The sequence below is a fragment of the Canis lupus genome, chromosome 2 (genome assembly GCF_048164855.1).
Source record: "Canis lupus baileyi chromosome 2, mCanLup2.hap1, whole genome shotgun sequence".
NCBI classification, from domain to species: Eukaryota; Metazoa; Chordata; class Mammalia; order Carnivora; family Canidae; genus Canis; species Canis lupus.
The window spans coordinates 65,315,352-65,331,668 of NC_132839.1; the positions used below are offsets into that span (position 1 = coordinate 65,315,352).

Genomic DNA, 16,317 nt, shown 5'->3' on the forward strand with positions numbered 1-16,317 from the left:
TTTTTAAAAAAGCATGACATTTAACTGGGCTAATATTTGTTTAAACATCTAATAATCCCCTTTCCTTAAAAAAAAAAAAAAAAAAAAAAGGATTATAGCATCCAAATATCCCTCTACTGTCAAGATATTTCAGCTGTCACTGGCTGACTGCAGTCACCACCCTTTTGTCTGAGCTTTCACTGCAGGTGGCTTCTATCATACTAACACCCCCAGGAGGAATTGTGTGGCTTAATCTCCATGCAACCCTTTTGAATTAATTCACCTTGGTGAATTAATTGCCCTAGTAGGGATGTTCTAGAGGAGTGGTTTGGGGACAAGAAAGTCTTCCCCATTTCAGAGTGCACAACTCTCATGACTAAGATGCCAGAAAAGAAGCTCTGAAGACCACTCAACTGAGGAGTTTAGGGGCATGGTGTCTAAATGCCTAAAATTACCCATGGATTCTGTCTGCAAGTGGGGTCTGAGCTGGAGGTCTTCACCCAGATTTTCTATCATTATCCTACAGTGCTTCTGAGACCTTTGAAAAAAAGAAAATGGTAGACATCAATAGCATCTTTCTTAAGTAATGTCCTATCAACACATTACTAACTCTACTTGTGCTGGTATTTGGGTTGTTTAAAGAAAATATTATCAGAGCATGTGGTGGCTCAATTAGTTAAGCATCCAACTCTCTCTCTTTCTCTCTTTTTTAAGCATCCAACTCTTGATTTCAGCTCAGGTCATGATCTCAGGATCGTGATGTTGAACCTTCCGTTGGGCTCCACACTGGGTAGCTCCACTCACAAATTTTCTCTCTCTAAAAAAAGTTTAAAAAAAGAAAAATAGTAAAGAAAATACCCTTAAATTAGAGTAAATAGAAAGCACCTAACCCAGTGTCTGGGACATAGTTGGAACTCAATAAATGGTAGCCTTTTGTACTAAATTCCCAAAGAGAGAAATGGTAATATCTCATAAAAGGTTGAAATGAATTGCTAATTATTTTCATGGACTATAGTTTTAGAAATGAGTATACCCCCTATTGAGTTAATTGTTATTTATGATTTTTAAAAATTGTGTAGTTCATTGATTTCCAAAATTTTATAATTTGTTTTTAGCATAGGAAACCTTTCTCCAGGAAAGCTTGATCAGAAGTCCAATATATCAAAACGATGAACCTGAAGCTGCTCTGGTCAAATTGAGAAAATAGGTGGGGATCACATGGTCTGGATGGAGGCTGAACTCTTCCCAGAGCACCTGAGACACATCCCTGGATCCTTAGATGTCAGAGAACACTTTATGACAACCACTAGTCTGGGGTTCTGCATTCACTAGTTACATTTCTTTTATCTTTAGAGCTATCATTTACTGCCATCCTACTATGTGCTAGGTACATACCAGGCACTCTACACATGCATTCTCAGTCATATATTTCCCTAGCAACCCCATACAAGGTTAGTATTATCCTCATTTTAAAGATGAGTAAACTGGGACTTAGGGAATTTATTTGGTTTCCTCAAGTCTCAAAATAAGTAAAAAATAGAGTTAGGATGAATCTAGTACTTTCTGATGTAAAAGCCTCTGTCTACTCTAAAGCAAACATGGACTGAATAATCAATTGTAACTATTTAAAATAGACCAATATGCTACCACTACTTCCTATTTTTTAATTGAAGTAGGATCAGTAGTGTCCAATTGCTTAGCGTTTTCTCCCATTTCAAAGTCATTAACAGTGAAATAAAATAGGTAAATTAAATAGAAACTACATGCTGAAAATGATCTGAATATCAAAAGAAGAAAAAAAATGATCATCCTGTCAAGGAAAAGAGCCTTGCAAATTCTGTTTCATTAATAATACATATTTTTCTGAGAAAGATACCGCCCCCTCCCCCAAAGACTGGCCTTTTATGCAAGCAGAAACTGAGACTGCTGATAGGATGTGATTGAAGGAATATATCCTAAGCATGCCTCCATTTTCCACATGCCAGTAAATGATCCCGGTAGCCTTGGGTTTTAAACATTGTCCCTCTAGAATTTGTCCCTGAAAATGAAAACTTACTCTGGTTGAGTAAACTTGTAGTAAGACACACTTAAGCATGAACTATTTTATTAGGTACTTTCTCCAGGAGGAGGGCAACCATGATTAGAACAAGATTTCAAACTACGATGGTAGAAGGATGATGAAAGCAGAGATAAAAGGGGTGGGAGAGTTTTGCAGAGACACACCATGTGCAAGGAGCTTTTGACATAATACTGCAATAATATAGGTTTTGTTCCCATATTTGCAGTTGAAGGAACAGAGGCTTACAGAATTTTGGCAGCAACCAGTCAAGTTACTATTAGCTCACAGCCAGTAAGCAGCTGTGCTGTCTTTTGAACCCATGGATTCTAGAGCTCATGGTTGTCTCAGTGTGCCATGGGTAAAGCATTTGTGTCACATCCTTGCAAGGATCCAGCGCTGCCCAAAGACAGTCAGGGAGACCATGCTGAGCAGCTGACGTGTGAGTTACAAAAATGTGGCGTTCACAAAGTGCACAGCAAATGAGTGTGTTGTTTGTCGCTTCTAGGTATGTACAGAAGGCAGACTGATCTTGGAGTTCACCTTTGATGATCTCATGAGAATAAAAACATGGCACTTTACCATTAGACAATACAGAGAGTTAGTCCCAAGGAGCATTCTAGCCATGCATGTAAGTAATTTCAACACTATTTTACTCTCTTTTATTCTCCCCCATCATTTACTCAAGGAGGAAAAGTCTGGTTCTCTCTCTGAAAGAATACCAGCAGTCCTCACCTGTTGGGTAATGAACTCTCAATTTTGAGTTTTCCCCTCAGCCATTTTATTCCACAGGCCTTTCCCTCCCACCTTGTTTCTGAGTTTGGTGCATTGTGAGATTTTTTTCTGATACTTTATTATTTTAAACTCCAAACTGAGGTTACCTCAATAAACAGTTTGTACTTTTCTTAAATTCCACTGAGTCATTATCAAGTACTGCTCTGCTGGGTTATTAAACCTCTTATGTAAAACCAGGGAAAAAAATGAAACAAGAAGTAAGAAAAACAGTTTTCAGTTTTGATTAGGACCATCTGACAAGACATGGGGCTCACATAATTCAGATCTGTGTCAATATCCTTCCTAACCATGGTGCTGGAATGAAGCGGATGATTTGGGGTTCTCTCAGTTTCATTTGACCATAAATCACATCAAATTTATTGAACACCTACTAGGTGTATGGCCAGATCTGATGCCAATCTGGAGATATGTTTTAGAGGTAAGACTTGGTAGGAGCTAGTTCAGTGCAGTCCCTGAAGGCGTCAAAGACACTGACGTAAATAAATCCCCCTTCCATAATGCATGATGCAGCAGTTTCTGTAAAAAAAAGCTTTGGAGCAAAATCAGACTTAATGAGCCTGATTTTTAAGACTCTGTACAGTCAAAAAAGAATACAATAAGAGTTGCTAATATTTAATGGGTGTTTGCTACACTAGGTCTTGTGCTAAGCATACATACACATTCAATTTAACCCTCCCAGTAATCCAGAGAGGTATGGGATCATTATCCCTGCTTTAGAAGTAAGAAAACCAAGGCTTGGGCTTGATACGTTGTTCCATGTTTCTCAGCCCGAAAGTGGCAAATCAAGATTTCCACTCAGCTGGTAAGGACTCCAAAACCCAAGCTGATGAGCCATCTGTCTCCTGACTATCCAATTCCAGTCTGTCTCCTCAGGATTTTGTCCTCGACCCTCTTCGCCCTACTGGTTAAGCCAATCTCTCCCTTTTCTATTGACCTTGTACTTTGTGCTGTGACACCCCACTCCCTTGGTCCAATCTTTCTGCCTCTCCATATCCCCAAGTTCTTCTTCACTTTCGAAGCCCATTTCACATCCTCCTCTCCCCTGGAAGCAGCCTGGAGTAGCCACGCGTATTGTTCTCAAAATAGAGACAGCAGAGGGTAGTGATCAGGAGCCTGGGCCCTGGAATGAGACCACATACCTTTGTATCCCTGTCCCTGTGTGACCTTGGGTGAGTGACATGGCATCTCTGGGCTTCCAGTTCTTCATCTATAAAATAGGTACAGTAGTAGAGCCTGCCTCAGAGGACTGGTTTGAGGATTAAGAGTTAATGCATGTAAAGGTTGTAAAACAGTGCCTGGCACGTAGTTGGTCCTCTTAAGTAGTGGTGACCAGCTTTTAGCAGCTTCAGCAGTGGTAACATCCTTCTTTCTGTTTATTATTATCCTGTCCTCTGTCTGCAGAGTTGATGCGTATGATGTTGGCCATAACTACTGGATGTGTATCTATAGAACCAGCTGTTCCTGGCATGTGGAAGGGGTCCCATAAACACTGATTCCATGTCCATACAAGACCCCTTTCCCATAAACTGACACAAGAAATGACAAGTTCTGACTCTTTTCTCTGAAACTCAGTTTTTTATTGATATACCACAGCCAATTGGTTGCATGACTATGAGGAAAATTAAATACAGGAAAGAATAAATTAAAGTGTTAGAATAACCTAGATAGTCCTGTGACTGCAGACATGAAGACAAAAGGATGTTTACAGAGTCTTTCTCTGTTTAGCTCCAATATGTTTTTACCAGTTCAGAAAGAGGGAAAGACAAACAGAAAAAAAGAGCATCAACCAAGATATTCACCTCACAATGAAATCCAGAAAGAATTTTCTTTTTTTTTTTTTGGTAGCCCAACAGAACATCTGGGGTAGCCCATGGAACATTACATCCCCCTTTTAAATGTGGCAGATATTTTGGAAAATGTGATGCTTACCCTAACAGTCCTGCAGGATGAAAATTGTTGAGAACATCTATATATATATATATATATTTCTATGAAATATATGTAATTTCATAGAAGTGGCAAAGTTTTCAAATACAGTCTTGGACTCCAAGCTGTCAAACACAACAGTATTACAACAGGAAACACAGGCCAGTACTAAAGCCTGGCCCTACCAAGTCCACAGGCTCTGCCTTTTCTGCTGAGTGCCTGAGACTTGGAAGTGTCCTGGCAGGGCTTAATGACTCCCCTCCTGAAGATATGGGGGCCGCTCATGGAGGAAGTAAAGTTGTTTCTCCCAAGAACTGTAAGCATGCCTGCCTCATTTTGGTTCAACCTGGCAACAGATCTTGCAGCATTGATCCAAAAATGTCCTTGAGCCATTATATGCAAGTGTCTTCAAAATGTAAATTAAATTATCTCCAGCAACCTCCCCTCTGAGAAAAATCAACAGTGTCGAGATTGCATTTCTTAGCAACTGTAGCCCAGTCTGAGACTTTCTTGGCACCATCTTGCAGAGATAAGATATGTGATTTTTTTTTTCCTGTTTAGGCACAAGATCCTCAGGTCCTGGATCAGCTGTCCAAAAACATCACCAGGATGGGACTAACAAATTTCACCCTCAACTACCTCAGGGTAAGACCAATGGGATAATCACATTTCCTGGTGAGTTTGAAAAGTACTTTAGAGGTGTATATGTATCTTGAATGAAGGAGTTAAAATGAGGTAATATAGCACAATATGTGTATCTTACACTACAATGTGTGTGTGTGTGTGTGTGTGTTTTCAATGGAGGTTGGAGTTTAATTAACAAAGCAGCAAACCTAGACTTTGTCAGGGTTGAACTTTCTCTCTCTGTTTGTATGACTCTTAGAATTAATTATTCAAAGGCCAGCAATGTCTGCTCATACAATGTTTTGGCGCTATGCCCCTTGTAGTTGTCTCGTTTTTGATGTACTGTTGTTGAGTTTACTGCCTCTACATCTCCACCCAGGGAGTGTCCCGGAGAAGACTCAGTGTGCCCTCCAGAGAGGGTCCCCCAAAGTTCATTCCAATGGTGGAATACTCTCTGTGTGACATGTAATAGATTTTCTGAGTTGGATATAAAGTCAGTTTTGTTTTGTTTGTTTGTTTTTAAATAAAGAGTTAGGCAAAATTCTCTGTCTGCATGATAACTATAGCTTCTCTATTTGGTAAAAGGGAAGCACTTGACACACCAGTTTGCAGTGTAGAACTGTAGTCACTATGTTGCAGGTAGAGGATATGGTTTCCTTGATAAAGCAAGCATCATCTGCCAGACTCCGTAAGAAAGTCAGTGGTCATGTTCCACATCCTTTTGCCTCTGAGTCGTGGAGCTCCCTCATTGTCATTGTGTGGCCACTTCTCTGGTCCATTTCGTAATGGAGTTCGTGCTGTTGTTTCTTTATCGCTAAGCGCTGTGCTAGTTTGTGATTTTGTTTTGTGTTTCCAACCTTCTGTATACAATCATTTTGCATATGTCGAAATGCTGAAATGCTTTGGTCAGACTTTTTCTTCTGTGAATTAAGAAGGATTTGAACAAAGGCTTCCAAGTCATGTACTTATTGCCATGTGCCAGGCCCTAGGCTAGACAGTCAAGATTCAAAGACAAAACTCATGGTACCTGCTATCAAGAATCTCATTCTTCTGAGGGTGAGACCCATAGAGAGAACATTATATACAAAATCCTAAATAACAATGATAGAATTTTCCAACTGGAATTATGAGAGTACAAAATGGAGACCTCCCAGAAGAATACATCACAGAAGATTTGTGGAGGAGATGGTTCCTGACTTGAATGTGAAAGAATGAATAAAGGTAAACCAGGGGAAGGAGGCAGGAAGGTCATTCCTGTTAGAGGGAAAAGAGGGGGTCTAGATTAGGGGATGGAACTCCAAGCAGGCTACTGATCCGGAACATGGAGTGAGAAGCCAGGAGAGGCAGGTGGGAGAGTAACTTGGGAGCCAGGTCTTGGAGCAACTGCCTGGCCAGGCTACCAGGCCAGAAGCCTCTAAAAGGATTAAACATAAGCATAGTAGTGTCCCCCTCCTGAGTACAGGGAGAAGAGCTGTTTTCCATCCAGCCTAGATGTCCTAGATCCAAATCCAGGTATGGTAAAAGCCAGGGTCAGTTTTGCTCCCCACTCCTACCTTGCCCCAACACTACAACCATTTTGGTAGCCCTGAACCAGATTGTTCTCTGGTAAATGGTCCTGTGGTCCCTGCTCAGAGAGAAACCAGAGTTTGCCCAGGAGGGTGGGGTGGACAAGCGAGAGCTCCCATTAGGGTAGCTGGAGCTAGGTTCATTCAAACAAGCTCTGCATTTAGAACTAGGTTCATTCAAACAATTTCTGCATTTAGAACTGCCCTCATAGGGCCGTGGGCACAGTGGAAGTGGGTGGCAAGGCCTGAGAGGTGGGGGTCTATGGCATGCTTTAGCCATGGGAATTCAGAAGGCTGCTGTCTCCTGCTAGGCATTTCATCTTGTGAGAGACCATGAATGGTTTAGTTTAAGCTATCTGAAAATGCCTTTCCTCAGATAGAGAGGTTCTATACTATATGTCCTCAGTTGACCCTACATAGGAATCTGGGACTCTGGATTCTATCCTAGACTTGGTCACTGACCCTCTGGTAAAATCTGGACAGATGCTCTATTACATCTTTTAGCTGCACTTAACACAGATCAATAAATGCTAAATTTCCTTCCTCCCCTTTCCCTAGCTCCTCTTATTATCATCAGGAAAATGGTGACCTTCTCCTTTGGGTCAACAAGGTGGTTCCACCTGGTTCCCATGTTCTGTAATTCTCTGATTTTAACCCACAAAGACTGAGAAGATCATATCTGCAAAAGTGGAGAAAGGCAAGGATTGGTACCAACCCATCTCCCAACAGTGATATGTAAGGAAGATGTGTGTGGGTTTGGGCAATATGGAGTAGTGTTTCAAAGGCTATCACTTAAGTGGCATTTACAGCATGTCCTGAATTCACTAGTCTTCGCAATGGTCTACGTGCATTAACACCATTCATGTAAAAGAGCCAGGCATGGAGAGTTCAAGTAAGTGAACTCAGTCACCCAGCCTCACACCACCATGTGACTGGACTGGGATTTGAACTCAGGCATTCTGGCTCTAGAATCTGTGCTTCATACAGACCTCTGCTGCCTTCCTAATAAGAAGGGAAGACAATGATATTGACAGGAACCAGATCGTGTCTTTCCTGCCTTGACAGGGGAGAGGCAGCACCATCTATCACTGGGTCCTTAATCCACTTTGCCAAAAGTAATGACAGCTGCTTGTAAGGTTTCACATACAGATTAATCCATGTAAATGGCTTAGCACAGGGTCTGAGGACAGAAGGCACTCTGTTGTGTTCATTTTCATAATTTATTGAGCACCTACTATGTGCCGACCATTGCTGTTCATACTGGAACCATCGAGAGCAACATGGCATCTGGCTCTCTTTCATTCTGGGTCCACCTAACACTCCTTTACTTTGTCTGCTCACGCATCCTGGGTCAGCAGCTGTTTGTCCTTCCTGCCTCCATTATTCTTCCTTTTGTCTACTCCCTCCATCACTTATTCCCCTGTCAATTGGTTCAGTACTCTTTCAATGAGCCCACTCTGTCTTCCTGGCCTTATGCCAAGTGCTGGGCCTTCAATGTGGAGAAGATGTGGCCCCTTCCTGGGCTGGGTGAGGCCAGTGGAATACGGTCAGCCACAGTTCCAGTGAGGTGTACTGACAAGGAAGGACCTACAGGGCTTGGGGGAGTCTGGGGAGCTGGTCATCTGGTCTCCAGATAGAAGCCACCTTTTCCAGCAATAACTCAAAGCAGTTGTGAGCCACTTAGCAGGTCAAGTCTGAACAGAACCCTACACTCAGTTCCCAAAACCGGGCACATGGGCTTCCATGAGGAGACCTGGCCTTGTTAGTGGTTACTAAGAATGACAAACAAGGATTTTCTTTTTGGATTAGAACTGTGATCAAAGATTTTTTTAATGCTCTTTTCATCTGATATTCATAAGACAGCTGAGCAATCACCAAATCCATTAATTTATAAAACTTCTTTAAGACCTGGATCTTTAAGATCTTTCTGAGGAGCCAGGCCTTTGCCTGAAGACTCAGGGCATTATCTGAGGTATTGTTTAAATAGTTCATGAGGAGCTCCAAAACCACACCCAGATCAGGAAAAGAGGTCAGAAATGTGTGTTGGCAAGTATCAATCCAAGGTCTTCTAAAACAGCAGACAATTTTTTTTTTAATTGATTCATCCTTCTTTGGAAAGGAGGGCTAGAGATTTTAAATGCTACAGACATCTGAAATTTCAATATGCTGTGTCTTCCATGTAACACAGTTAAGCACTACAGAAAGTAAGCAATTACAGTCATCTAGCTTCGCCAATACAGGTTCATTCACTGCCATGAAATTCCGAATCATTCTCATGAAGGTCTTGCAGTCAGGGGCACTGCAGGGCTGACGGAGGGGCTCTGGTCATTGGAAGAAGGAGTAAGTGAAGCACTGTGCATGTGGTTTGAGATTGCAAGTGCTGATGATGGCACCGTACTTGGACACTCGCCTGGCAGCACTTTGGAAGGAACTTTGGTGACCTGATGCTTTTGAAGTGACAACAGAACAGATGTGATTTGAGTTGTCAAATTGCCAGGCATTGCCTCCTGTCTCCTCCCAGCATAACAAGGCTGGAGGTGCTCTGTGTTAAGAAGTGTGATGACGCCTGGCTCTCTGGTCCCAGTGGAACAGCAGCTGGTGGTTGCCAAGTAGGGATGGGACTCTGATGAGATGTCACATTTCCTGCCTCAGTGACCTCTGGTAGGCCAGGGATTACTGTTCCTGTGGTAGTTACCTAAGCTGGGGCTGGGAACAAGCCTGCAGAGTGAGGAGTCATTGCCTCCTCCACATTTCACAAAACATGTCCATCGAATCCTGGAGAGGGAGATTGTTTCCCAATGTAGGATGATGGCACCCCTCAGTGCATTCTAGTGAGGAAACGAGAGAATTAAGGGCTAGGAATTCAGGAACACATCCTTTGCCATGTTTGCTAGAAAGCAGCAAGTCCTGCTATCTGCCTGGCACGGTCAGGAAAAGATCCAGTTCAGCAACCACAGGAAGACAGGGTGCAGTTTGATAGTATTGGGGCATCTGAGTCAACAAGACCTGGTTGTGCAACCTTGTCATTCCCGACAGATCCACTGTTCATTGTTTGCTATTCATTGTTCACTCCATAAGCATCTATTAGACAGGCCTCCTTTGTGTCAGGTCTCCATAGCTTTCAAGGAGGTCATTGTAGATCGGTTACAAAAGAAAACCAAATCTACTGGGAGAGAAATCTGCCCAGGATACAGTGATCAATAGAGTAGCTAATATTTATTGAGCACTTACTATGTGCCAGGTACTGTTGCTAGGTACTGTGTACCAAGTACTGTTGCTAGGTACTTTGCTGGAATGCTGTTGCTTTTTTTTTTTTTTAATACTCATGACAACTTTATGAGTAAGGGATTCTTTTCAGTCCTATTTTTCAGGGGAGAAAACTGAGACACAGAGATGTAACTGTGACTGAGTCACAGACCAGATAAGTGGCAGAGTTAGGATTTAATCCCACAGCCTAGGTCCAGCTAAGCACAAAGCAGGGAGAGGTTGTTGGAGGTTGGACATGGGAGGCTCAGAACCTTTAAGCAGGAGATGGCCCTTGAATTGATTCTGAAAGGTGAGTAGGTGGTCCCAGGTACACTAAACAGAAAGTCCACCACAAGTGGTAACAGAGAAGGATGGGGAAAGTTGTGGGTTTGGGGAACTCTAGACAGTTTCACATGGCTGGAATGTAAGTTTTAAGTTTGTTTTAGGTGCCAACACAAAGTAGGTGTTATCACCCAAAATGTATGACTGAACTGAGTGCCACAGTTCTAGAGAGAGTTTTGCTCCAGTAAGAATACAGCATAACAAGGGAAAGCACTTCATGCTGGCACTTGAGTTTGGGGGCCAGACAGACAGGAGGATGTGTTTGTACTCAGAGACTTGTTAGCTGTGTGACCCTGGACAACGTACTTGACCTCTCTGAGCCTCAATTCCCTAATCTGGAAAATGGGTTATTATACCACCTTTATTGAATTCTAGTGAGATGGAGGCATGCGGACGTCCTATTTCTCATTTGCCAAGTGTGCTTTTTGTGAGGGTCACTGGGAAAAGTCAAATCGTTCATTGGATTCCCTTGCACTCAGAGCTTATGAGAAGAGCTGACAACGTACTCAGCAGCCGTGTCCTTCTTCCTAAATTATTGGCTTTTATTTCATCAGAGTGAAAGCCCTTTCTCACTCAGGGTTTGAAATTGCCATCACTTCAAATTTCCTATAAGCACTTCTTGCATGTGAATGTTTACTGAATGCAGTTAACTGTTTTCTAAATTTAACTAGCTTTAACGAATTTGATTTTCAAACTGAAAAAGAAATAATTGATGTCAATTTCATTTCAATTCCACAAAGAGAATGGGGGGTGGGCAATGCAGAAATCATGTCCTGAAGCATTTACTTTTATTTTTTAATTTTTTAAAGATTTGTTTATTTGAGAGACAGAGAGAGGGAGTACATTCAAGCAGGGGGAGGGGCAGAAGGAGAGGGAGAGAGAGATTCTCAAGCAGACTCTACACTGAGTGCAGAGCCTTATGTGGGGCTCAATCTCATGACCCCGAGATCATGACCTGAGGTGAAATCAAGAGTTGGACGCTTAACCAACTGAGCCACCCAGGCACTCTATGTCCTTAAGCATTTAAAGAAAACCTGCAGGATGCAAATTTCCAGGATACCATGAGTGGAATGTGGTATTTTCAATCATCTCACATCAACAATAGAGGAGATGGTCCTTGCATGCTCTCAATACACTGCAGGGAGACATTGGCTTGTACAGTTGTCTCCATCCTCAAGAATCTAAGGTACTCTGGTTTTGTTTTCAAGGTTTTTTTGTTTTGTTTTTTTTGTTTGTTTGTTTAAGTTTTGAGTCAACTGTTTAACCAAGAGCTCTATTGTGGTGGCATCTACTATGTGCCAGGAACAAAAGGTGGCATCTACTATGTGTCAACAATAAGGGTGTTGACAAGAATGGATAAGATATACTCTATCTCTCTAGGAGTTGAAGTTACTGGAACAAGTAGATCCCATTTACAGTTCATAGTCCCCCCTCAGCTGGAACTTGAGTCATCCCAGAACTTCTTCCTCTCCTAATATCCTTGAGGATACGCTTCCTTGTTGGTCTCAGCATATGACTTATATTGGACTGTTTACAGTTTCTAGTGCATGAGTAGAGTGCTCTACTTCACCATGCTTGTCTAAGGCCCTCCATGCTTAGACCGCTGCTGCTTTCCAGCCTTGCCCCGCATCCCTTCCCCATCTCACATGTCACCCTGTAGTCACACAACCACTGGCAGTTTTTCAAATGTGTTGTGTGTCTGTTGCCTCCATGCATTGGCATAGCACAACTTGACTTGTCTCACTTCCTAGAACACTGTTCCCACTTTTCTCTCCCCATCCAGTATTCCCAGGCCATCTCCTTCTCATCCTTCAGGACTCATTTGTGCCTCATCTCCTCCAAGACTCTCTCTCTGACTCTCACCCAGGGCAGCTGCCCCTCCCCACTACTCCTGGAGCTCTGTGCACATGGTCTCTTGCTTAGCTCTTGATAGGTCCTGCATAAAAACTATCTCTCCACTCATCTATCTCCTCCATACATAGCAACAGATTGATTATCTTGTGTTTCCAGAGCCTCACAAGCTGTAGATCACAATAAGCACCCAGTAAATGTCTCCTGAATGGATGGTTGCTAGATGGGAGTTTGGTAAATGGAAACTAGATTTTGAATGACACTCTCCCCCCTACCCCCCCACACCCCCGCCAAACACAATAGAATTCAGATGAATTCACTTGCCCAAGTGTCTAAGGGGGAAAAATGTGTGATTGATTTTCAAAATCACTACCTAGAACCTCACCATGAAATCTAAAGAGCAGAAAATTTGAATACATTGAGAAAATGAAAGGAAAACCTGGCATGGGCCTCCAGATCTCTAGTGTGCAAAATTCCCCCTGAAATTCTCATAGTTCCCAATGTGAAATTTTTACTCTAATATCACAACTTCCACTTGCTCTGAATCACTATTTAATTTTTACTCTAAATGCCATTATACCCTTTTCATTATTTTGGAAATAGTGTTCTTTCAAATCTCGAAGACAAATTCCCTAATGGGTGATTATTTTTGTCTGTTTTCTTTGGCCAGATTTTCCTGAAGCTGAGATCCATAGACTTTTTTTTCTGCATTGTGCTTAACGTGACTTTAAAACATCTTATTATCCTGTACCCCAGCCAAAAGATGTTTTCTTTGTGTTTCTTCTTACTATTTATCCATTCATATGCATAATTTCTGCATAAATGTAATCAGTATACATATGATTTCCTAATGTTATTTGGTAAATACTTTTGCATGTTTCTACGTAGTCATCATATTATTGGTTTATAATAGGCAAATATTCCAGTGTGGTGCTAGGATAGTGTTTATTTAATCATTTCTCTAAATATCGAGCACTGAATTCATGTTCAAGTTGCCACTGTCATTAATACCATTCCTCTGAACACCTTTGCTGTGTCCTGCTCTGGGCAGTGCTGTCTGCAAGCAGAGGCTGGACCGTGGAGTCCATGTGCTAAGAAAAATAAATGTGCTTCGGATTCAGAGAAATGTGGGTTCAAATCCTCTCCCCCTTGTATCTGTATTGGCCTTGAACAAGTTGTTTCAGTTCTCCAAGCCCCACTTTCCTTATCTGGAAATCAGAAAGAATAATGTCTCACAGGTTGGCACCAGTTATAAGATCAGATGACTTATGGTTTATAAAAGTCTGGCTCTCAGAAGGAGCATAATAAATACCAGTCCCTTCTTTTACTATCTGAGAGCAGTGGATCAGGATTTAGCTTTCACTTTTGCTTCTTACTTCTTGTATCATATTCATTAGCTGCCTTAATTCTTTGGGGCCCCAGTTTTGTGATTAGGTACATTGTGAATCATAGTAACTGCATCACAGGTGAGGGTTGAAATGATAATGCATGTAAAAAGCACATTTAACTCTAAACTATGACACCAGAAAGCCAAGGGAGCCCCATCCCATTTATCATCTCCTGTGTGTTGGTCATGGCCTTGAATTCTACACCTACATTCTGAAGTCATGTGATAGATCAGAAAACACAGAAGCGATTGATTAATACCTGCCGAGGAAGGAGGCAAGAAGGACTCTGAGACGTGTGCCCTATTACTGGCACGCCCCCTTTCCAGTACAAATGTTATTACAAGGGTGTAATATCACTGGGTGTTTTCAATACCATTTATAACCTTCTGGTTGGTATTGTTGAATAAGTCTCACCTTTCATATAAGCACCAGCATCAGCTAGGTGTGAAAGCAGCTGGGGTTCACAGTAATGCTTTTGACCCCATATCTTTAATTTCCTGAGTGAAGACTTTTGTTGTTATTACTATACTATAAGAACATTGGTCCCGCATGTAATCTCTACCGGTAGCAAAGAAGTAGAATCCATGCCTGGAAGAATTGGGTGGTTGGCTTTGGAAAATGATCCCCAAAAGAATGACATGAAGTGGCCTCTAGGGGAGTGAGTGTGGCTGGAGTCAACACTTGGAATCTTGTCAAGGTTTTTTGTTTTTTGTTTGTAAGGCTTTGAATGCCAACCATGTTATTTTCCTTGGTCTTATAACATGAGAAGGGACAACAGTCCAATCTTGTTTCCTGCCTAAATGCCAAGCCAAGCCCAAGGAACAGGAATCCCTGCTCAGCAATTGAGATGAACCATGGTTATTAGTGCTCAGAACAGGCTTATTAAACACTAAAGTTTGGAAGGGGAGGTTGCATGAACCATACCAGCAGATCTTCCCTCTGTACCTTCCACAGTGTTTGCACATTTTAGACTCTCCAAAGGCTCGTAACCCAGAGTGTGCTATTCAAGATGCGGTCCATGGCTCATTGTGGGTTTGCAAACTGTTACCAGTCTGTGATTAAGTATGGAAAATGAGAGTAAGAACTTTAACACTACAATAGCAATTTGACGTTGCGAGGACATCCAAGAGCATGTCCAATAGACTCATCCCACTGATTAGGTTATAGAGCTGTGCTGGTGTTATCAAACTTGCATGGCACTGATGGTCACTGATCAAAGGCTGGAGGAACACATGTCACAGACAGTTGGATGGACACTTGCATGTAGAGCATTGTGACATGAACCGATTCAGAGATAAGCTCCAGCTTTTCCAAGGACCATCCAGAATAACAATTATCATCATAATACCATCAGTTTTGAACAACTACTGTATGTTCTCAGTAAAACAATGGGATAGCTATTGTTATTCTCATTTTACAGATAAAAATCAGTCATTGCCTAAAGTGACAAAGCCAGCCAGCAGTGTTTTCCTGGCTCAGGTCTGGCTTGTCCCCCCAGACTGCTACACATGACCACTGCTATAGTGAGAACTGGTTTCTTGGCGCTGGCCAATGCAGGAGAGCCAATGCTTTAAAAAGTGAGGAATTTGTCATCTGAAACAAAGCTGTCACACCTCATTCTGATTCTTCCACTCTTCTTCCTCCTCCTCAGAGAAAGGCTCCATCTGAGAGGAGGCAGAGAAAGCCCTTCTGAGCCATGGGAATGCTCCACACACAGAATGATTAAAACTTGGAACACCCGAAGGGCACTTTTAATTGCATTTGGAGGTAGAAAAGTAGTACATATGACTGTATGATAAGGGAATTAAAGTAGTTAACTCTTAAGTGAAATAATTGTAACATAGAGACATCCCAGTGTCTAGAAAAACAGTGATTTCTAAAGTCAAGGCAGAGGGAATGGCTATCAGAACATTAAAAGAAAAATACACACGCACACACACACACACACACAGCAACACTATTTTCACAGAACAATACTAACTGAAAACAATTTCAGGGCCACAAATGCTTCTAAAATTCTTGGGCTTAAAAGTACAAATAGGGCTCAAATTAAAGAAAGTTATTTCCCAGTCTCAGGCACGGAGGAAGAGAAAGAAATTTTTGTTCAACGAGACACAGAAAATCAAGGGAGATGGTAAGGTGGGCAATTGGCAGTCTGGGGGAAGAAAAGCTGAGGGATTGCAGTTAAGTGCAAGATGGAGTCCAGAGTTAATTCTCCTGGAAAATAGTCTTCCTAATTGTCTAGAATGGGTAAAAAAAAAAAAAAAAAAGTGTGTCAGGAAAATGCAGGGAAGGGGGCAAGAGGAGAACTGTTTCAATTTTAGAGCATAGGCAGGGAAGTAGCCTGAAATATGAAGAGGGGCTGGGAGGTCACACTGCTTAGAGATAAGGCCCAAGACCTTTCTATGTCTGGTTTCAGGCTGCTCTCCACCTTGGCTAGGTACCATCTTACTGCACACAGAAAGCTCAAATTATTTAAATAAAGTGACAGTTCTTAGATTGAATGGCCTCATCATCTGTCCCTAGCAGAGTTCAAGAAACACAT

At 42.0% G+C, this 16,317-nt stretch overlaps 1 protein-coding gene across 12 annotated transcripts in view; it reads left to right on the plus strand.

Annotated features, from left to right (window-relative positions):
- Positions 1–16,317, plus strand: part of LDB2 (LIM domain binding 2) — a 375,018-nt gene that overhangs the window by 296,579 nt on the left and 62,122 nt on the right. For all 12 annotated transcript variants that reach the window (XM_072804720.1, XM_072804727.1, XM_072804733.1 and 9 more), the window contains exons 4-5: positions 2,544–2,666; positions 5,318–5,401. In XM_072804720.1, the coding sequence (XP_072660821.1) occupies positions 2,544–2,666; positions 5,318–5,401 (207 nt within the window). The remainder of the gene's footprint in view (positions 1–2,543; positions 2,667–5,317; positions 5,402–16,317) is intronic.